General features: G+C 39.2%; 1 protein-coding gene across 4 annotated transcripts in view; it reads left to right on the top strand.

The window, feature by feature from the left end:
* The window catches only part of LOC134315019 (echinoderm microtubule-associated protein-like 4), a 135,363-nt gene that overhangs the window by 107,394 nt on the left and 13,074 nt on the right, over positions 1–14,895 (top strand). For all 4 annotated transcript variants that reach the window (XM_062995918.1, XM_062995917.1, XM_062995916.1 and 1 more), the window contains 9 exons: positions 267–362; positions 2,475–2,609; positions 3,967–4,102; positions 8,339–8,490; positions 9,805–9,930; positions 10,701–10,832; positions 11,366–11,433; positions 11,558–11,646; positions 12,842–12,939. In XM_062995918.1, the coding sequence (XP_062851988.1) occupies positions 267–362; positions 2,475–2,609; positions 3,967–4,102; positions 8,339–8,490; positions 9,805–9,930; positions 10,701–10,832; positions 11,366–11,433; positions 11,558–11,646; positions 12,842–12,939 (1,032 nt within the window). The remainder of the gene's footprint in view (positions 1–266; positions 363–2,474; positions 2,610–3,966; positions 4,103–8,338; positions 8,491–9,804; positions 9,931–10,700; positions 10,833–11,365; positions 11,434–11,557; positions 11,647–12,841; positions 12,940–14,895) is intronic.

The following is a 14,895-nucleotide window of genomic DNA, read 5'->3' as shown; positions in this document are numbered from 1 at the left end:
TTTAATAAAAAGTGTTCCTTCAGTTCCATACAGTTCTCATTAATGCCATATGGAAGCCCAACACCTTACCAACACAGTGTACTTGGATTCTTCCTTCAACTTATTTCCCATCTGTGTATCTATCTTTCGGAACATCTCTGGCTCTCCAACAGAATAACTTACATCAGTATTCTTTTTGACTTTCAGATTTGATTACATTTTATTCTGAATCTGTTTAACCTGTATTGATGATTTAAACTTTTCTTTTTGCTTCTTTGATGTTTTAGGACTCAGGAACTCACCTCAGTGTGATTGATGACTCTAATGAACACATGCTGACTGTATGGGATGTGCAGAAGAAGTCAAAAGTTGCTGAGATTAAGGTATGGTGCAATAGAGCGTATTAATATCCTTCACCCTGAGGCTACTGCTCAACTTTCCCTCGAATATTTTCTTTCCCTCCGACAAAGTTTTTTTCCCCCTTTTTTTTTTTTGAATGCCTTCCTGTTCCTGTAACTTTTCCTTAAAACGTTTTGTTCTTTTAGTCTTTATTTGTGTGCTTTTTATTCAGTTCCTTTCTCTTTCCCTGATCTACTCATTTACTGATACTGATACTATTTCTTCTACCTATTCAACCTCATCCCATTATGTTTATCTCACTTTCCATGGTGCTGTCTGAAAGGGGTATCATGGTAGTTGAAAACTATTATTTACAACCTTTTTGGACATGCACCCCCTTCCGTGTGCCGACCATGAACTTGCACCCCCCCTTCCCAAAACAACCCTCGCTGAGAAACCATTGTGAAAGCTCTTGACAAGCTAAAATAATATAATTAATGTTGTGCACATCATACATACGCCAATTAGGCATAACATTTATGACCACCTTCGTAATATTGTGTTGGTCCCCCTTTTGCTGCCAAAACAGCCCTGACCCGTCGAGGCATGGACTCCACAAGACCCCGAAGGTGTGTTGTCAGACCAGTCAACCTTCTTCTCTTGCTTCTGTGTCTAGTTCCGATATCTATGTGCCCATTTCTTGGGCTTTTGACGATGGACAGATGCGGCATGTTGGCTAAGTGGTTAGCACTGTCGCCTCACAGCAAGAAGGTCCTGGGTTTAATCCCCAGGTGGGGTGGTCTGGGTCCTTTCTGTGTGGAGTTTGCATGTTCTCCCTGTGTCTGCATGGGTTTCCTGCGGGAGCTCCAGTTATTTCCCACAGTCCAAAGACATGCAAGTGAGGTGATTGGAGATACTAATTTGTTCATGACTGTGTTCGACATTAAAACTTGTGAACTGATGAATCATTTGTGATGAGTAATTACCTGTCCTGTCATGAATGTAACCAAAATATGTAAAACATGACGTAAAAATCCTAATAAATAAATCAATTGACAGTGGATAGAAGTTGGCAAGGGCACTTTGACTGGCATGTAACTTCATGCACAAAAGGATTTGATGCACTGTGTTGCGACACATTTACCTTATCAAGAATATGATAAAATGCACTGCAATTTGTAGCAGAATAGTCCTTCTGTTGGTCTGTCCAAGATGCCATAGCATTCATGTCCTCTGACATATTTGAGTCTTGGTCGCCCAACAGCCTGTCAGCGGTTTGTGGTCTCACCATGGATGCCTGTGAGCACTCCTTATTATTTTGGAGATACTTCAGCCCAGTTGTCTGGTTATAATTGTTTGGCCCTTATCAGAGTTACTGAAGTCTTTATGCCTTATCATATGTGCTGAATTCAACATTTTGCAATGCGAGTAGCTACCATCAGCCCAACATATATCAATGACAATCATATGCACAACTGTTATAATGGCATTGCCATGCACACTTTTTAAATAGGGGCCCTAATGTTTTGGCTCGTCAAGATGCATAATTCATTATGTAGACCCCTTTTGGGCCCAGTGCCTTTTATTATATTTATTTATCATCTGTTTCTTTGTGCACTTTGTCACCTTTCTTTTCCCCATCTATTGGTTGAGTTGGACCCCCACAAACCAGATAGTATTTGGGTGGTGGGCCATTTTTAGCACTTCAATGACATGGTAATGTCATGATAGTTTGTGTAGTCCCGGTACCAATCAAATACTGTCCACTCATAAAAGCCTAGAGAATGATATTTGCATTCTAACATGGTATGTGGGTCTAAATAAAGTGGCCAGTAAATGTAAACAGTCCTTCAAAGTCCTAGATATACTGCGTCACCTAATACACCAATACCAGTACAACACGCTACCATGTCCCTGCTATCATAGTGTCATTACAGGTGGTCCACCACCCAAGTAAATTCTGGTAAATCAGTGGGATACAGTGTGGTGACAAAGTCTACAGAGCATTAATATGGTAGGTCTAGCTCATGCTGGTTATTGAATCGTGGTATGTGTACTTTTAATGTGGTTACTATGATTATAAAAATGTAAACTGGCCCTAGCTGTAATTAATGTCAATCTTTCTGTTTCAAATGATTTTTGTTTTTTGTTTTTAGACAACCAATGAGGTGGTATTGGCGGTTGAGTTTCACCCAACAGACCCCAACACCATTGTCACCTGTGGAAAGTCGCACATCTTTTTCTGGACATGGAGTGGCAACTCCCTGGCTCGCAAGCAGGGCATCTTTGGGGTAAAAACACTCACATACAAACACACACGTGCACACACTGAACCATGACAAATACATAAACAGAATGATATACTTTTGGAGTGACTCATCCACTAATAGGGGAACCTTTTAAATTGCATAAGTATGGGCTTGCACATGTTTAGGCATGAATATGGACTGAATTCTACCATATCAATGCAATTACATGCTGTTATTAACAGTGCAATTTGTGCTTAAGTTTACTTTACTGGAAGCTCAGTGATCGATGTTTTAAACTAAAAGCCATAGTGTTTAAATGTTTAACCTGGTTAATGCTTTATCAAACAGCTTTTGAGAACCACCTGCAATAAAGTGCTGGTAAACATCTGTAATGTTTTTAGTTTTGTACAACAGAAGGAGGTTTATAGCTGTTCCCAGGCAGTCCATACCAGGCCGGTATGCATTGATGACAAGTTTACTTCGTCACTTGTTTAAAACAACAGAACATTGATTGTATCTTTATTTATTTTCCCAAACTGCAAGTACGGTATTTGGGTGGCAGATCTTAGCTCTGATATCACTGGGGTTCACTGTTGCTGCTGCAATACGACTCTCTGTAAGACTTCACCTCTGGCAGAAAAGAAGCGGCCAGCAACTGCAACAGCAGAAAGTACAGTTAGGTGGAACAGCCTTACTATTGGAAGTGCTGGTCCCAAGCCCGGATGAAAAAATTGGAAGGTTGCATTAGGATGGACATATGCCGTAAAACTTTGCAGACCAAATCCACTGTGTCGATGATTCCTAAGTATGAAAGCAGCCTGGAAAAAATATAATAATAATTTAAAATAATGTATGTATTATGTATATGTATGAACAGTATGTATGTATATGTATTTATATGGGACGTTGTAGCCTAGTGGTTAAGGTACTGGATTAGTAATCAGAAGGTTGCTGGTTCAAGCCCCACCACTGTCAGGTTGCTGCTGTTGGGTCCTTGAGCAAGGCCTGTAACCCTCAATTGCTTAGACTGTATACTGTCACAGTACTTTAAGTCGCTTTGGATAAGAGTCTGCTAAATGCCAAAAATGTATGTATGTATGTATGTAAATGTATGTGTATGTATGTACGTATGTATGCATGTAAATGTTTGTGTATATGTATGGTATGTGTGTACGTATGTATGTATGTATGTATGTATGCATGTATGAATGTAAATGTATGTGTATATGTATGTGTATGTATGTACGAATGTATGTACATGTATGTATGTAATGCCCAGCCCAGTAATGCCAGCAGCAAACACATTTCAGATGCCAGCAACAAAAGTATTAAAGACATACACCACATCACTGTTATACAGATGTTCTAACACTGTGATATCTGTGCATGTGTCTTTTAGAAATACGAAAAGCCCAAATTTGTGCAGTGTCTGGCCTTCCTTAATAATGGAGACATCCTGACCGGAGATTCGGGAGGCGTCCTGCTGATCTGGACCCGCAGCACAGCGGATCCACCTCCTGGGAAAGGACCCAAAGGTGAGAGCTGTTTTGTCTTTTACCTCTTACTCATTTGCTCACATTCTTTTGCTTTTAAACACCAATTCCCATTCATGATCTGTCTGGGAAATACAAAGAAAAGCCCAAAGAGCACCCTGAGTTATTTTCCCTCGAGTGTATGCACAGGAGAAAATGAGTGGTTTCATGATTGCGTGTTTGTCTGTGTGAAAGAGAGAAAGAAAACGAATGTGATTCTATTTGGGTGTGATTGTGTTTGCAGGTCTCATTCTCTAGTTGAAGTGTTAATAGTTTTTAGAGGCATGCTGCGGAACTGGATCCACAGAGCTGGAGTGTGGACTACTGCCAGCTTTTAAGCATTAATCATGCCTTGATGTAGCCCCTGCACTGCAGGATGTTGCACTTTATTGCACAGTGCCCCCTACAGATCGAGTGTTCGATCTGCACTTTGATTGAGAGATATCGATCACGAACCCTGAAGTATTATCTGTTTTTTGTCTTGTCTTGTGATTGACTGTGTGTGTGTGCAGTAAAAACAAGCACATTTATATAAATAAATAACTGAATTGACCATTTTATTTGATATTAGAATGTGCAGGCCATTAGAGTTCCTTTGCACTAGACCAGGGGTGGGCAATTAAATTTTGCAAGGGGCCACATGTGAAACTGGGACTGTTGTAGAGGGTCAGACCAATAGGCTGATCTTAGTTTTGCTCAATATTAATTTTATCTTTGTATAAAGACAGTGAATTTTATGTTTTAAATAAACTGTTACTGTTAAGCGTAGATGTTCCAGTTAGACAATAAAAATTAGAAGCAGTCAAAGTAAAAACATCAACATAATTTTACTATCTAATCAACTTTCACAAAAACAGTTTCAAACAAAATATGCATGTTTTAAATTTTAAAACCTGTTTTTTTAAATGTGCAGGTTTTAAACTTTACACAAAGTGTTACTGCTATTTTGTTTGGAGTCCGATTACCTAATTTGCTGTTTTTCAGTCCTTTGTTCTTGTTGGATATTGTTTCTAGATATCACAACGCTGGTCTTGACTGCTCCAGTCCTGAATGTGTAAATCCCTGTTGCTTTAGCCGTTCAGATGTGATGCTCTGCATTGTTTGTTTGTTGTTTGTTTATTAGGATTTTAACATCATGTTTTACACTTTGGTTACATTCATGACAGGAACGGTAGTTACTCATCACACGTTTATCACCTCTCAAGGTATATATCGAACACAGTCATGGTCAATTTAGTGTCTTCAATTCACCTTACTTGCATGACTGCCCCACCTGGGGATCGAACCCAGGCCCTTCTTGCTGTGAGGAGACAGTGCTACCCACTTAGCCACCGTGCCACCCTCTGCATCGCACAAGTTCTTGTCTTTCTCTGTGTTTAGTACCATAATAGCGATTTAAATTGTAATCCTCGAACACAGCGATCTAAACACACAGCTTTACATCTGAATTAAATAAATAAACACTTAGACGTCCATGTCTTGTTAAAAAGTCATACATTTTGTATCAGTTGCACGCACAATTCGATTCGCCAACATGTTACGGTGAAGCTGGGTACACTCGCACACACTTGCGAATGTACAAATTTAAAATAAAAACAATGCTATTGTACTGCATGTATGATGTACACTTATTTACATCTGATTTCTAATTACCACTGATGTGGTCCAGTCAGAGACACCAAACAGGCCGGATGTGACCCAGGCCCGTACAATGCCCAGGTGTACACTAGATTTTTCTCTCCCTGTCATGCTAAAACTAGGAAAGGCCTTTGCCAAACTGATGCTGCAAAGTTGGAAGCATTATTTATTTAATATAACTGATTTTATACACTTGTTAGCAATAGGCGTGGCTGAAACACCTGAATTCAATAAGTAAGTGGGTTGTTTACATACTTTTGGCCATATAGAGTTCATTTTACATTCACATTTTCAGCATGTAGCAGGTGCTTTTATCCAAAGTGACTTACAATATACAATCTATGCAATTGAGGGTTAAGGGCCTTGCTCAATGGCCCAACAGTGGCAACCTGCCAATGGTGGGGCTTAAACCGGCAACCTTCTGGTTACTGGTCAAGTACCTTAACCACTAGGCTACAGCTGCCCTGTAAATTATAAGTTCATGTCCCTTATAAGTATATGTACATTAGAGCTTTCCATGATTAGTTATCAGTAGCATGTTATCAGTTTGGTGCCAGTTATATAGTTATGGTATGTGTATTAAGGCTACAGATGTGTCAGCACTTTGTATGGGCTGATTTGTTGTCAGGACACACTGCAGCACTATTGATTCACTTACAGACATTGTTCATGATCAGGTGTCCTAGATCATCCACTGTCTACTTCACATCCTTCCTCAAGGCAGCTGTCCCAGTGTGTGTGTGTGTATGTGTATGTGTGTGTATGTGTGTGTGTGTGTGTGTGTGTGTGTGTGTGTGTTTTAGTTCTCCTTTTCCCAATTTGTAGTGTATCCAATTGCATTTTTCTTTCTCTTTACTAATTCTAATCCCCGTCCTGATTGAGGAGAGCGAGACTGACACACACCCCATTTGACACATGTGCAGTAGCCAAGTGCATCTTTTCACCTGCATGAGACGAGTTCATATGCGGATCAGCTTTGTGTACAGAGAGCCTCACCCTGATCAACGCCTTATTTCTCGACCTTGTGCAGGCGCCATCAATCAGCCAGCAGAGGTCATAATTGCTCTATCCCTCTATAAACAACAGCCAATCGTTGTTAATGCAGGTGCCCAGCCGGATGGCAGAGCTGAGTTTCAAACTGGCAAGTTTGAAATGTTAGCTCAGGTGTGCTAGCGGGTTTTACTGCTGCGCCACCTAAGCTCCTCCATTCTATTTTAAAGGAGTTGCCCCCTCCTTGCTTTTAAAACAAGTCCATTCAGTCACAATATCCTAAGTAAAGTCAAGCACTGATGTTGGACTATAAGGCCAGACTACTGTTGACATTCCAGTTTATCCCAAAGGTAAATTTCAGCCAGTAAAATTCCTCCATACCAAACTCATCGAACCATGTCTGTATGGACCTATCTCTGGGCACAGGTGCACGCTCATGCTGGAACAGAACCTTCCTTAAACTTCTGCTACAAGTATTTATTGTATGTATTTAAGTTTATATACCTGTTATAAAATCACATGGGGTGTCCACACATTTATATTGTGACATATATCGTGAATGGGGGGAATGTCCACGATACAGATACACACACATACACCCCCCTCTTCCCCCACACCCATAAAAGCTTTAGCACCAAGCTGCACAGACCGCATTAGCAATGAGAAGTATGCATGGCACCCAATTCCCAGAAATCCTCTGAGCAGTCACCTATTTTTTCCTCCACTCCAGACCATGATTTAGGCCGTGTGGTTTTCTCATTATCATCATGCTTTTCATCTACTCCTCTTTTCCTTTACTGCTACTACTTAACTATTGTTTTATTCCCTTTTACAATAAGCCTGTTATTGTGGTGTAATTATCTCTGACGGTTAATTATTAAATATTCTTTAATATTCTGTTGTATTTATTCGTAAACTATTGTTTATTCGTAAACTATTATCACTGGGAGCCAGTGATAGCTTGGTGGTTAAGGTATTGGACTAGTAAGCAGAAGGTTGCCGGTTCAAGCCCCGCCACCACCAAGTTGCCACTGTTGGGTCCCTGAGCAAGGCCCTTAACCCTCAATTGCTCATCGTGTTCCGCTCATTGTGTAAGTTGCTTTGGATAAAAGCGTCTGCTAAATGCTGAAAATGTAAATGTAAACACTTTATGCAGAATAGCTGTATTATTAATGAATAAAAAACACACAATAAATGAAAAGAAATTATGTATAGGATTAGCAAATCTCGCAAATTTATGAAGGTAATAATAATAAACCTGGCCTTTAAAAAATGCAACTTGGCAGTCGTATTACTTGTGAGAGGGCTGGTGTATACAATATATCTATTTGCATTTACACACTTTGTCAAAATGTAGATGTTTATGGACATAAACAAAATGTGTGGAGGGGAGGATTCAGACTAATCATCTAACTTTTTGTAGCATATTCTATTTGGCCCATATCTTTTGGCAAACCACCTTTAAAGGCTTCCATGGTTTCAACAGAATTTAGGTCAGAAGATTTGCTTTACCTTTTTACAAACCAGGCTTGAGTTATTTTGTTGCTCCTGTGGCACCCTGTACACAAGCTGCCACCCCACAGGATAAATGATCTCTCATCTGTTTTACAGGAGCGTTTCAGATCACTCGTCAGATCAAGGCTCATGATGGCAGCGTGTTCACATTGTGTCAGCTCAGGAATGGCACCTTGCTGACCGGTGGAGGAAAAGACCACAAGATCATCCTATGGGACCACAACCTCAATCCAGAGAGAGAAATAGAGGTGGGCCAAAACATTTGCAGATAGTAGGCTTTTTAGATGAACGACAGTTGCACTTTGTTCATTCAAAGTATTTAAATCTGCATAATTTTATCTCGATTTTTCAGTAACAAGATAATCGCATCACTGTATTTCTAGTGTAGTGGTTTGTTATTAATTCAACTAATTGTTCTGACTTCATTAAGTGTTAATCAATGCTTTGTCCATCAGTGTCATATGTACACAACAGACATAATTTAAGTCACATACCTGGGTGGATCTGTCAAATTTTTTATTCCAGACATTGGGATCAAATACTTGACTCTAAAGCTTGAGATAGTTCCACATCTGTCAGCTGATTTGTAAACAAAGTATAGAAAAGTACATTTACCTTAGACATTCTTTAAAGGACAGATTAAGCCAGTGGCAGTTTATACCATTTAAATATGTTTTACTATAATTTTGTAGGTTCATTTGGAGTGTCTGATTTGATTATGTAGAATTACTCAGGTGTATATTATAGTGTATGATAGTAATAATAATAATAATAACAAAGATAATAAAAATTTGTTGCAAGTGTATTTATTTTTTATTATCAATAGTATACCTGTGACTTACCTCACTGCAGTTTAAATTAACTCATAACTCCAGAATAATAATAATAATGCCTGTGGATCTATACCAGTTTGTTGTACTACTTTTTTCTGCTATAGTCTATATACAGTAAAAGTATATATTATATATATACACAGTCGATAGCACGTGAAGGAATTCAGGTTTCGTGAGCTGGCTTGGTGGGTCTATACGGTGTGTGATAGGCTGTCTGCACACATATCCCTCGTTGCTCTCATGGGTAAAAGTACCATGGGTAAAACTGTCTTCCCTAGGCTGAATGTGATCTTCCAGCAAGACAGTGTCACACAGCTAGAAATGTCCAACATTGGTTGGAAAAGCATGACCAAGACTTTCAAGTACTACCCTGACTTCCTAATTCCCCAGACTTCAGAATTCAATTGAGCATCTGTGGAACCACCTTGATCGTCATGTTCGCTCTATGGATCCTCCCCCACACACCCTCCAGCAGGTGTGGGATGCACTGCAGTCAGCATGGCTCCAGATACCTTATGTGACAACTTACCAGGACCTTATTGAGTCACTCTCAACCTGTCTAGCTGATGTCTGGTGCTGCACATGGCGGTTACTCTGGATATTAGCTGGTGGTCATAATAATGTGACTCGACTGTGTATATAGTGTATATAGTAAAAGATAGTAGCAGATAGTAGTAGAGTCAACAAACCGTTAAGAAAACACTTTTTTTCCCTTCATTTCTACTTCAGGTTCCAGATCAGTATGGAACCATTCGAGCTGTGGCTGAGGGGAAGGGTGAGCAGTTTCTGATAGGTACTTCACGCAACTTTGTCCTGAGGGGCACTTTTAATGACGGCTTTCAAGTGGAGGTGCAGGTAAGGCTTTCATCTCGGACTCTTGGTATGTTTCTACCTGTTCTGTTTAGGTAGTCTAGGTTTAGGGGTGTTTTGTCTGTTGGTCCTGGATTCTGTTAAGTTGCTTTGAGACAATGTTCATTGTAAAAAGCTCTATATAAATACATTTGACTTGACTAGTCCTTAATGTCATTTTATTTCTGGGTGCAAGGCAGGAACAGCCTGTGCAGGGCGCCAATATATCTCATGCTCCAGCCATCCCTCTCTCAGACATAGCCAATCATGTCTATGCAACCCGAGCGCCTTCGCATTCCTGTTAGAATTGAAAAAATGCTTAATAACAGGTGGATGGAAATCCCACTGTCCTCTCTTATATGTGCAGGCTCGTTTCACATAGCACAGATTAATGACTTAAACAATCTTTTCCTGATTAGCTTGCTCAGTAGAGGATGAAGGCTGCAGTGTATCAGCAGAGCCGTGTCAAACCCTGATTCAGTCTGAGATTTTCCACATCGCTCTGGCAACAATTCTAACTCCTGCTGAATGTTTTATCTTTGTCAGCTATTCCGTCCCACTATAATAAGTCATTATAGTCACTGTCAATACTGGTAAATTTACTTTACCTCTCTATACTATACATGCAATATGCTGCTCTTTTACCTAAAATCAACAGCACCCATCATTGTGCTTATTACCAACCAACTAGACATTGTGTAGGTATTGTATTGTAATTATTTCTTGCATATTCACACACTGAAGACTGTGACCATCTTGTCTTTCTCATTCTGCAGGGACACACGGATGAGCTGTGGGGTTTGGCAACACATCCATTTAAAGACCTGTTCCTCACCTGTGCCCAGGACAGGCAGGTATGTCTGTGGAACTCAGCGGACCACTCGCTGGAATGGACCAGACTGCTGGATGTAAGTTCTACACACAGACAAATTGAAGCTAATGCAAAGTACTCCTAAACTTAAACCTTTTTATTTCTCTTCATCAACTTTAAGTGCCTATGCACGCCTTAAAATATTTTGTAAATAATAATAATAAAAAAAATTATAATAATTATTATTATTATTTATTTTTAATGATTATTATTAAGATTAGCAAGGGTAGTTTATTTCAGCTGTACTTTGAAGCAGTTCTACTTAGGAGACTTTTTTTTTACTAAAATAACACCTTTTAATAACACTTGATTTTGCCTTTTGTCCCAGATGCAAAGAAATACGTTTTAATTTTTAATTTTTAATTTAAAATAATTTAATGTCAAACACTTATATATGGGGTTATGGTTTAAACCTATTCTAGTGTGCATATTCACTGTACTTTTAATAACTTAAGTGTTAAGTCCTATTTCTTATTCCTATTACCTGTTAGCATGTATTATTTTAAGTATTTTCCAGCTTTAATGATGATTAAAATGTATTTTATATTTTTGGTAATGATTTTTTGACAGGAGCATGGTCACTGTGCAGACTTCCACCCGAGCGGTGCTGTAGTGGCCATTGGCACTCATTCAGGGAAGTACGTGACCCTCTATGTTTCTCTCTTGCGTGTACTATAAACCATTTATATAAAGTGTAAACCATACTGGTTGACTTTCAGAGACATACTCAGTCCCTTTTTGTGTGTCTGTGTGTTTGCACAGGTGGTATGTTTTGGATGCTGAGACTAGGGACCTGGTGGCCATTCATACAGACGGCAATGAGCAGCTGTCTCTGATGCGCTACACTGTTGGTGAGTGACTGTCATTGCTTTATTAGGATCGTGTTTTACATGTTAGACATGTTTAGACATGTTAGCATCATGACAAATGCCCTTGCTTATTTTTTGATACTCTTGTGATCCATTTTATGGAAAAATTTATATTATGGAATGTTAATTATTCTTTCCTTACATTAATCAAAATAAAGAAGCTTTAAAAACAGGTGTTCTGTTTGCTCACATTTAAATCGGTATGATCAATTGTGTATAAATGGTGCCTACTAGATACCTTTTCCCAAATGAGAACATTTATGAAAGAGGTCACTGACTGACTGTGAGTAGGAGTAACACTTGAGCAGCAACACATTCCACCTGTGATGCATCACATAACTTGGCGACTTTGGGGTCAGTGGTAGCCTATATTTATATATTTATATTTTCAGCATTTAGCAGACGCTTTTATCCAAAGCGACTTACACAATGAGCAACTGAGGGTTAAGGGCCTTGCTCAGGGACCCAACAGTGACAACTTGGTGGTGGCAGGGCTTGAACCGGCAACCTTCTGCTTACTAGTCCAGTACCTTAATCACTGGCCATAGTGGGTAGAGCTTTGGGCTGTCAGTCAGCAGATTGTCAGCTATGCAGCCACTGTTGGGCCCTTGAGCAAGACCCTTAACCCTGTCTGCTCCAGGGGCACTGCACAGTGGCTGACCCTGTGCTCTGACCCCATGTATGTATGTATATATGACAAATAAAGGCATTCTTCTTCTTCAACTTAATTACTGTTAGAATCCCAGTATCTGGTATGAATTGGAAAATACTCAGACCTCTGATATCAGCAAATTAATTAATAAATAAATTAATAAATAAATTATTTTATTTTGCTTGCTCCCGTTATTGATTACCATAGCAGATCAGTCGTCTACATTTAACTTGGCACAGTTTTAAGCCAGATGGCTTGACATAAATCTTTAATTTACTGGGGCATGGGACCAGCACTAAGGGTGCACTGATCTTTGTGCCACAAATGGCTAAGCTCAAGTAACACCATGCATCTTCTGTATTTGTGACCCCAGAACATACCAGCAGTTTGGATTTTACCAGTACACCAAAGATGTCTGACACTGATTAATGAATTAGGATAATATTAAACATTGCAAAAATAACAATATGTCTGTATGTATAGATATTAACCAGCCGTTTTCCTTTTAATCTTCCACTCTTTCAGATGGCACACTGCTGGCAGTGGGATCACATGATAACTTTATTTACCTCTACACAGTGTCGGACAAAGGACGCAAATACAGCAGATATGGGAAATGCTCTGTAAGTCTCTTCTATGTTAATTCCTCTCCTATGTTCAGTGTCAACTATTTTCACACTATACAATCTCACTAATCACTTTATTAGGAACAGCATACTGATACTGGATAGAACCCACTTTTCTCTTAGAAAAGCCTTAACTCTTTGTAACATGGATTACACATAGGGCTGGGAAGGTTTTTACTTTGACGTTATTTTGATGTAGTACATGTTAATATAATTGCATCATGCAATTGCTAAAGATTTGTCTCCTGCACATCCATGTTTGAAATCTCCATTTCTTAACATCCCAAAGTTACTTCATTGGATTTAGATGTGATGCTTGGGGAGGACGATAAGATACACCAAACTTAAATGTAATGCTCATTAAACCTTTTTTTGTTTAAATTATAATTCTGGAAGCAGCTATCACACCACTAGTAATTGGTATAAAAAAGTGCATTTAAAGAACAACATATAAAAACAACACAAGGATGATAGACCATGGTTATATTATTGGCAGCAAGGGTAGATTATTCTCATGTCAGTCTAAGCATGGTGTAAAACAACTAAATAAAGTAAATAGGTCACCAGCCTGGACTGATGACACGAGGCAGGTCTATAGATTCATGCTGTTAGGGCTTTAATATGGGGGATCTACACAAAACAAAGTCTATGACAGATCCATATTTTTCAGGTGTAAGATGCACTTGCATCTTACACCTGAAAGGGGCCATATTGATTAAAAAAAAATCCTAGTGCAAGGAGTTGCTCCATTGATGAAATTCTACGAAAATTATTTTAATTGTGGACATTTCCCATAAAACTCCTAGGGTAAAAAACTGTTAGGAGTAGGGAGAAGGACTTTTATCTATCCAAAAAAAATTTAACATCTGCCCACAGAAATCCCAATGAATTACTGAAAGACAGTCTATTAATAGGTACAGGAAGAACTCACTTCCACAGACAGCATTTGATTTATTGATGGTATGGGCCAGTAGCAATGGCCTGTGGATAATCCCCTTACCGGCCAGCGTTTCAGACCGGGCCAGCAGGGCTGCCTGTGAAACAGTAAAAGATTAAGCAGCTAAGGAGTTTCTTAAGTAGAGGTAAAAGAACACTGAATAACAGTGAGTTAATAGAATGCTACAGATTCTATTGTGTAGGAATAATGTTTATGGTTAAGCTTATTTAAAATGCTCTCACATCTCCTACCCAGCACAAACATACCATACTGCCAGAATTGAACATTATCACAACTCTAAGGTATTTGGGAAATGGAAAAATGCCACAGTGCAGCAATGATGATTTGAGTCTTTCATAACCTTCTATTAGTAGAGGGATCACGCAAGCAATTGCAGAGCTTTAATAACCTCATTTCAATTCTCAGTTTAGTTTATTTCCTCTGGACAGTCACACCTTGCAGCAAACACCGTAACTGAAAAGAGCAAAGCCATTTTACTTCAGTAAATATCAAATAGATTAAGTACAAAAATTGCCAGCATGGTAATAATAAGGCTTATAATATGCTGTATATTATAATTAAGAGTACTTTGACAACCAGTTACAGTCTGTGAAAGAATGCGTTTTACGGCCGCTCAGGTGGTGCAGCAGTAAAAACACACACTGGAACCAGAGCTGGGATCTCAAATACATCGTATCGAATCTCAGCTCTGGCTGCCGGCTAGGCTGAGCGGTCACATGAACAATGAGCCTGTTGTTCAGATATGGGTGGGACTAAGCCGGATGGGGTCTCTCTCCCATGACCTCTGCTGGCTGATTGATGGCGCCTGCACAGAGATGAGAAAAGAGTGCTCTCAGGGTGTGTCTCTCCGTACACAATTTTTTTTTTAATTTTATTATTTTTTTTTTTTTAAAGCACATGGTCATATGTAAGCTCACCAAGTACTAAGAAGTTCTAAAATTCATGTAGACTTTTCAAATATTCAACCTTTTGACTCCAATTGTGCTGATTATATG

This window comes from Trichomycterus rosablanca, chromosome 5 (assembly GCF_030014385.1).
Source record: "Trichomycterus rosablanca isolate fTriRos1 chromosome 5, fTriRos1.hap1, whole genome shotgun sequence".
Taxonomy (NCBI): domain Eukaryota; kingdom Metazoa; phylum Chordata; class Actinopteri; order Siluriformes; family Trichomycteridae; genus Trichomycterus; species Trichomycterus rosablanca.
Note: the sequence above shows the minus strand (reverse complement) of the source record. Positions and strands in the feature narration are given on the sequence as shown.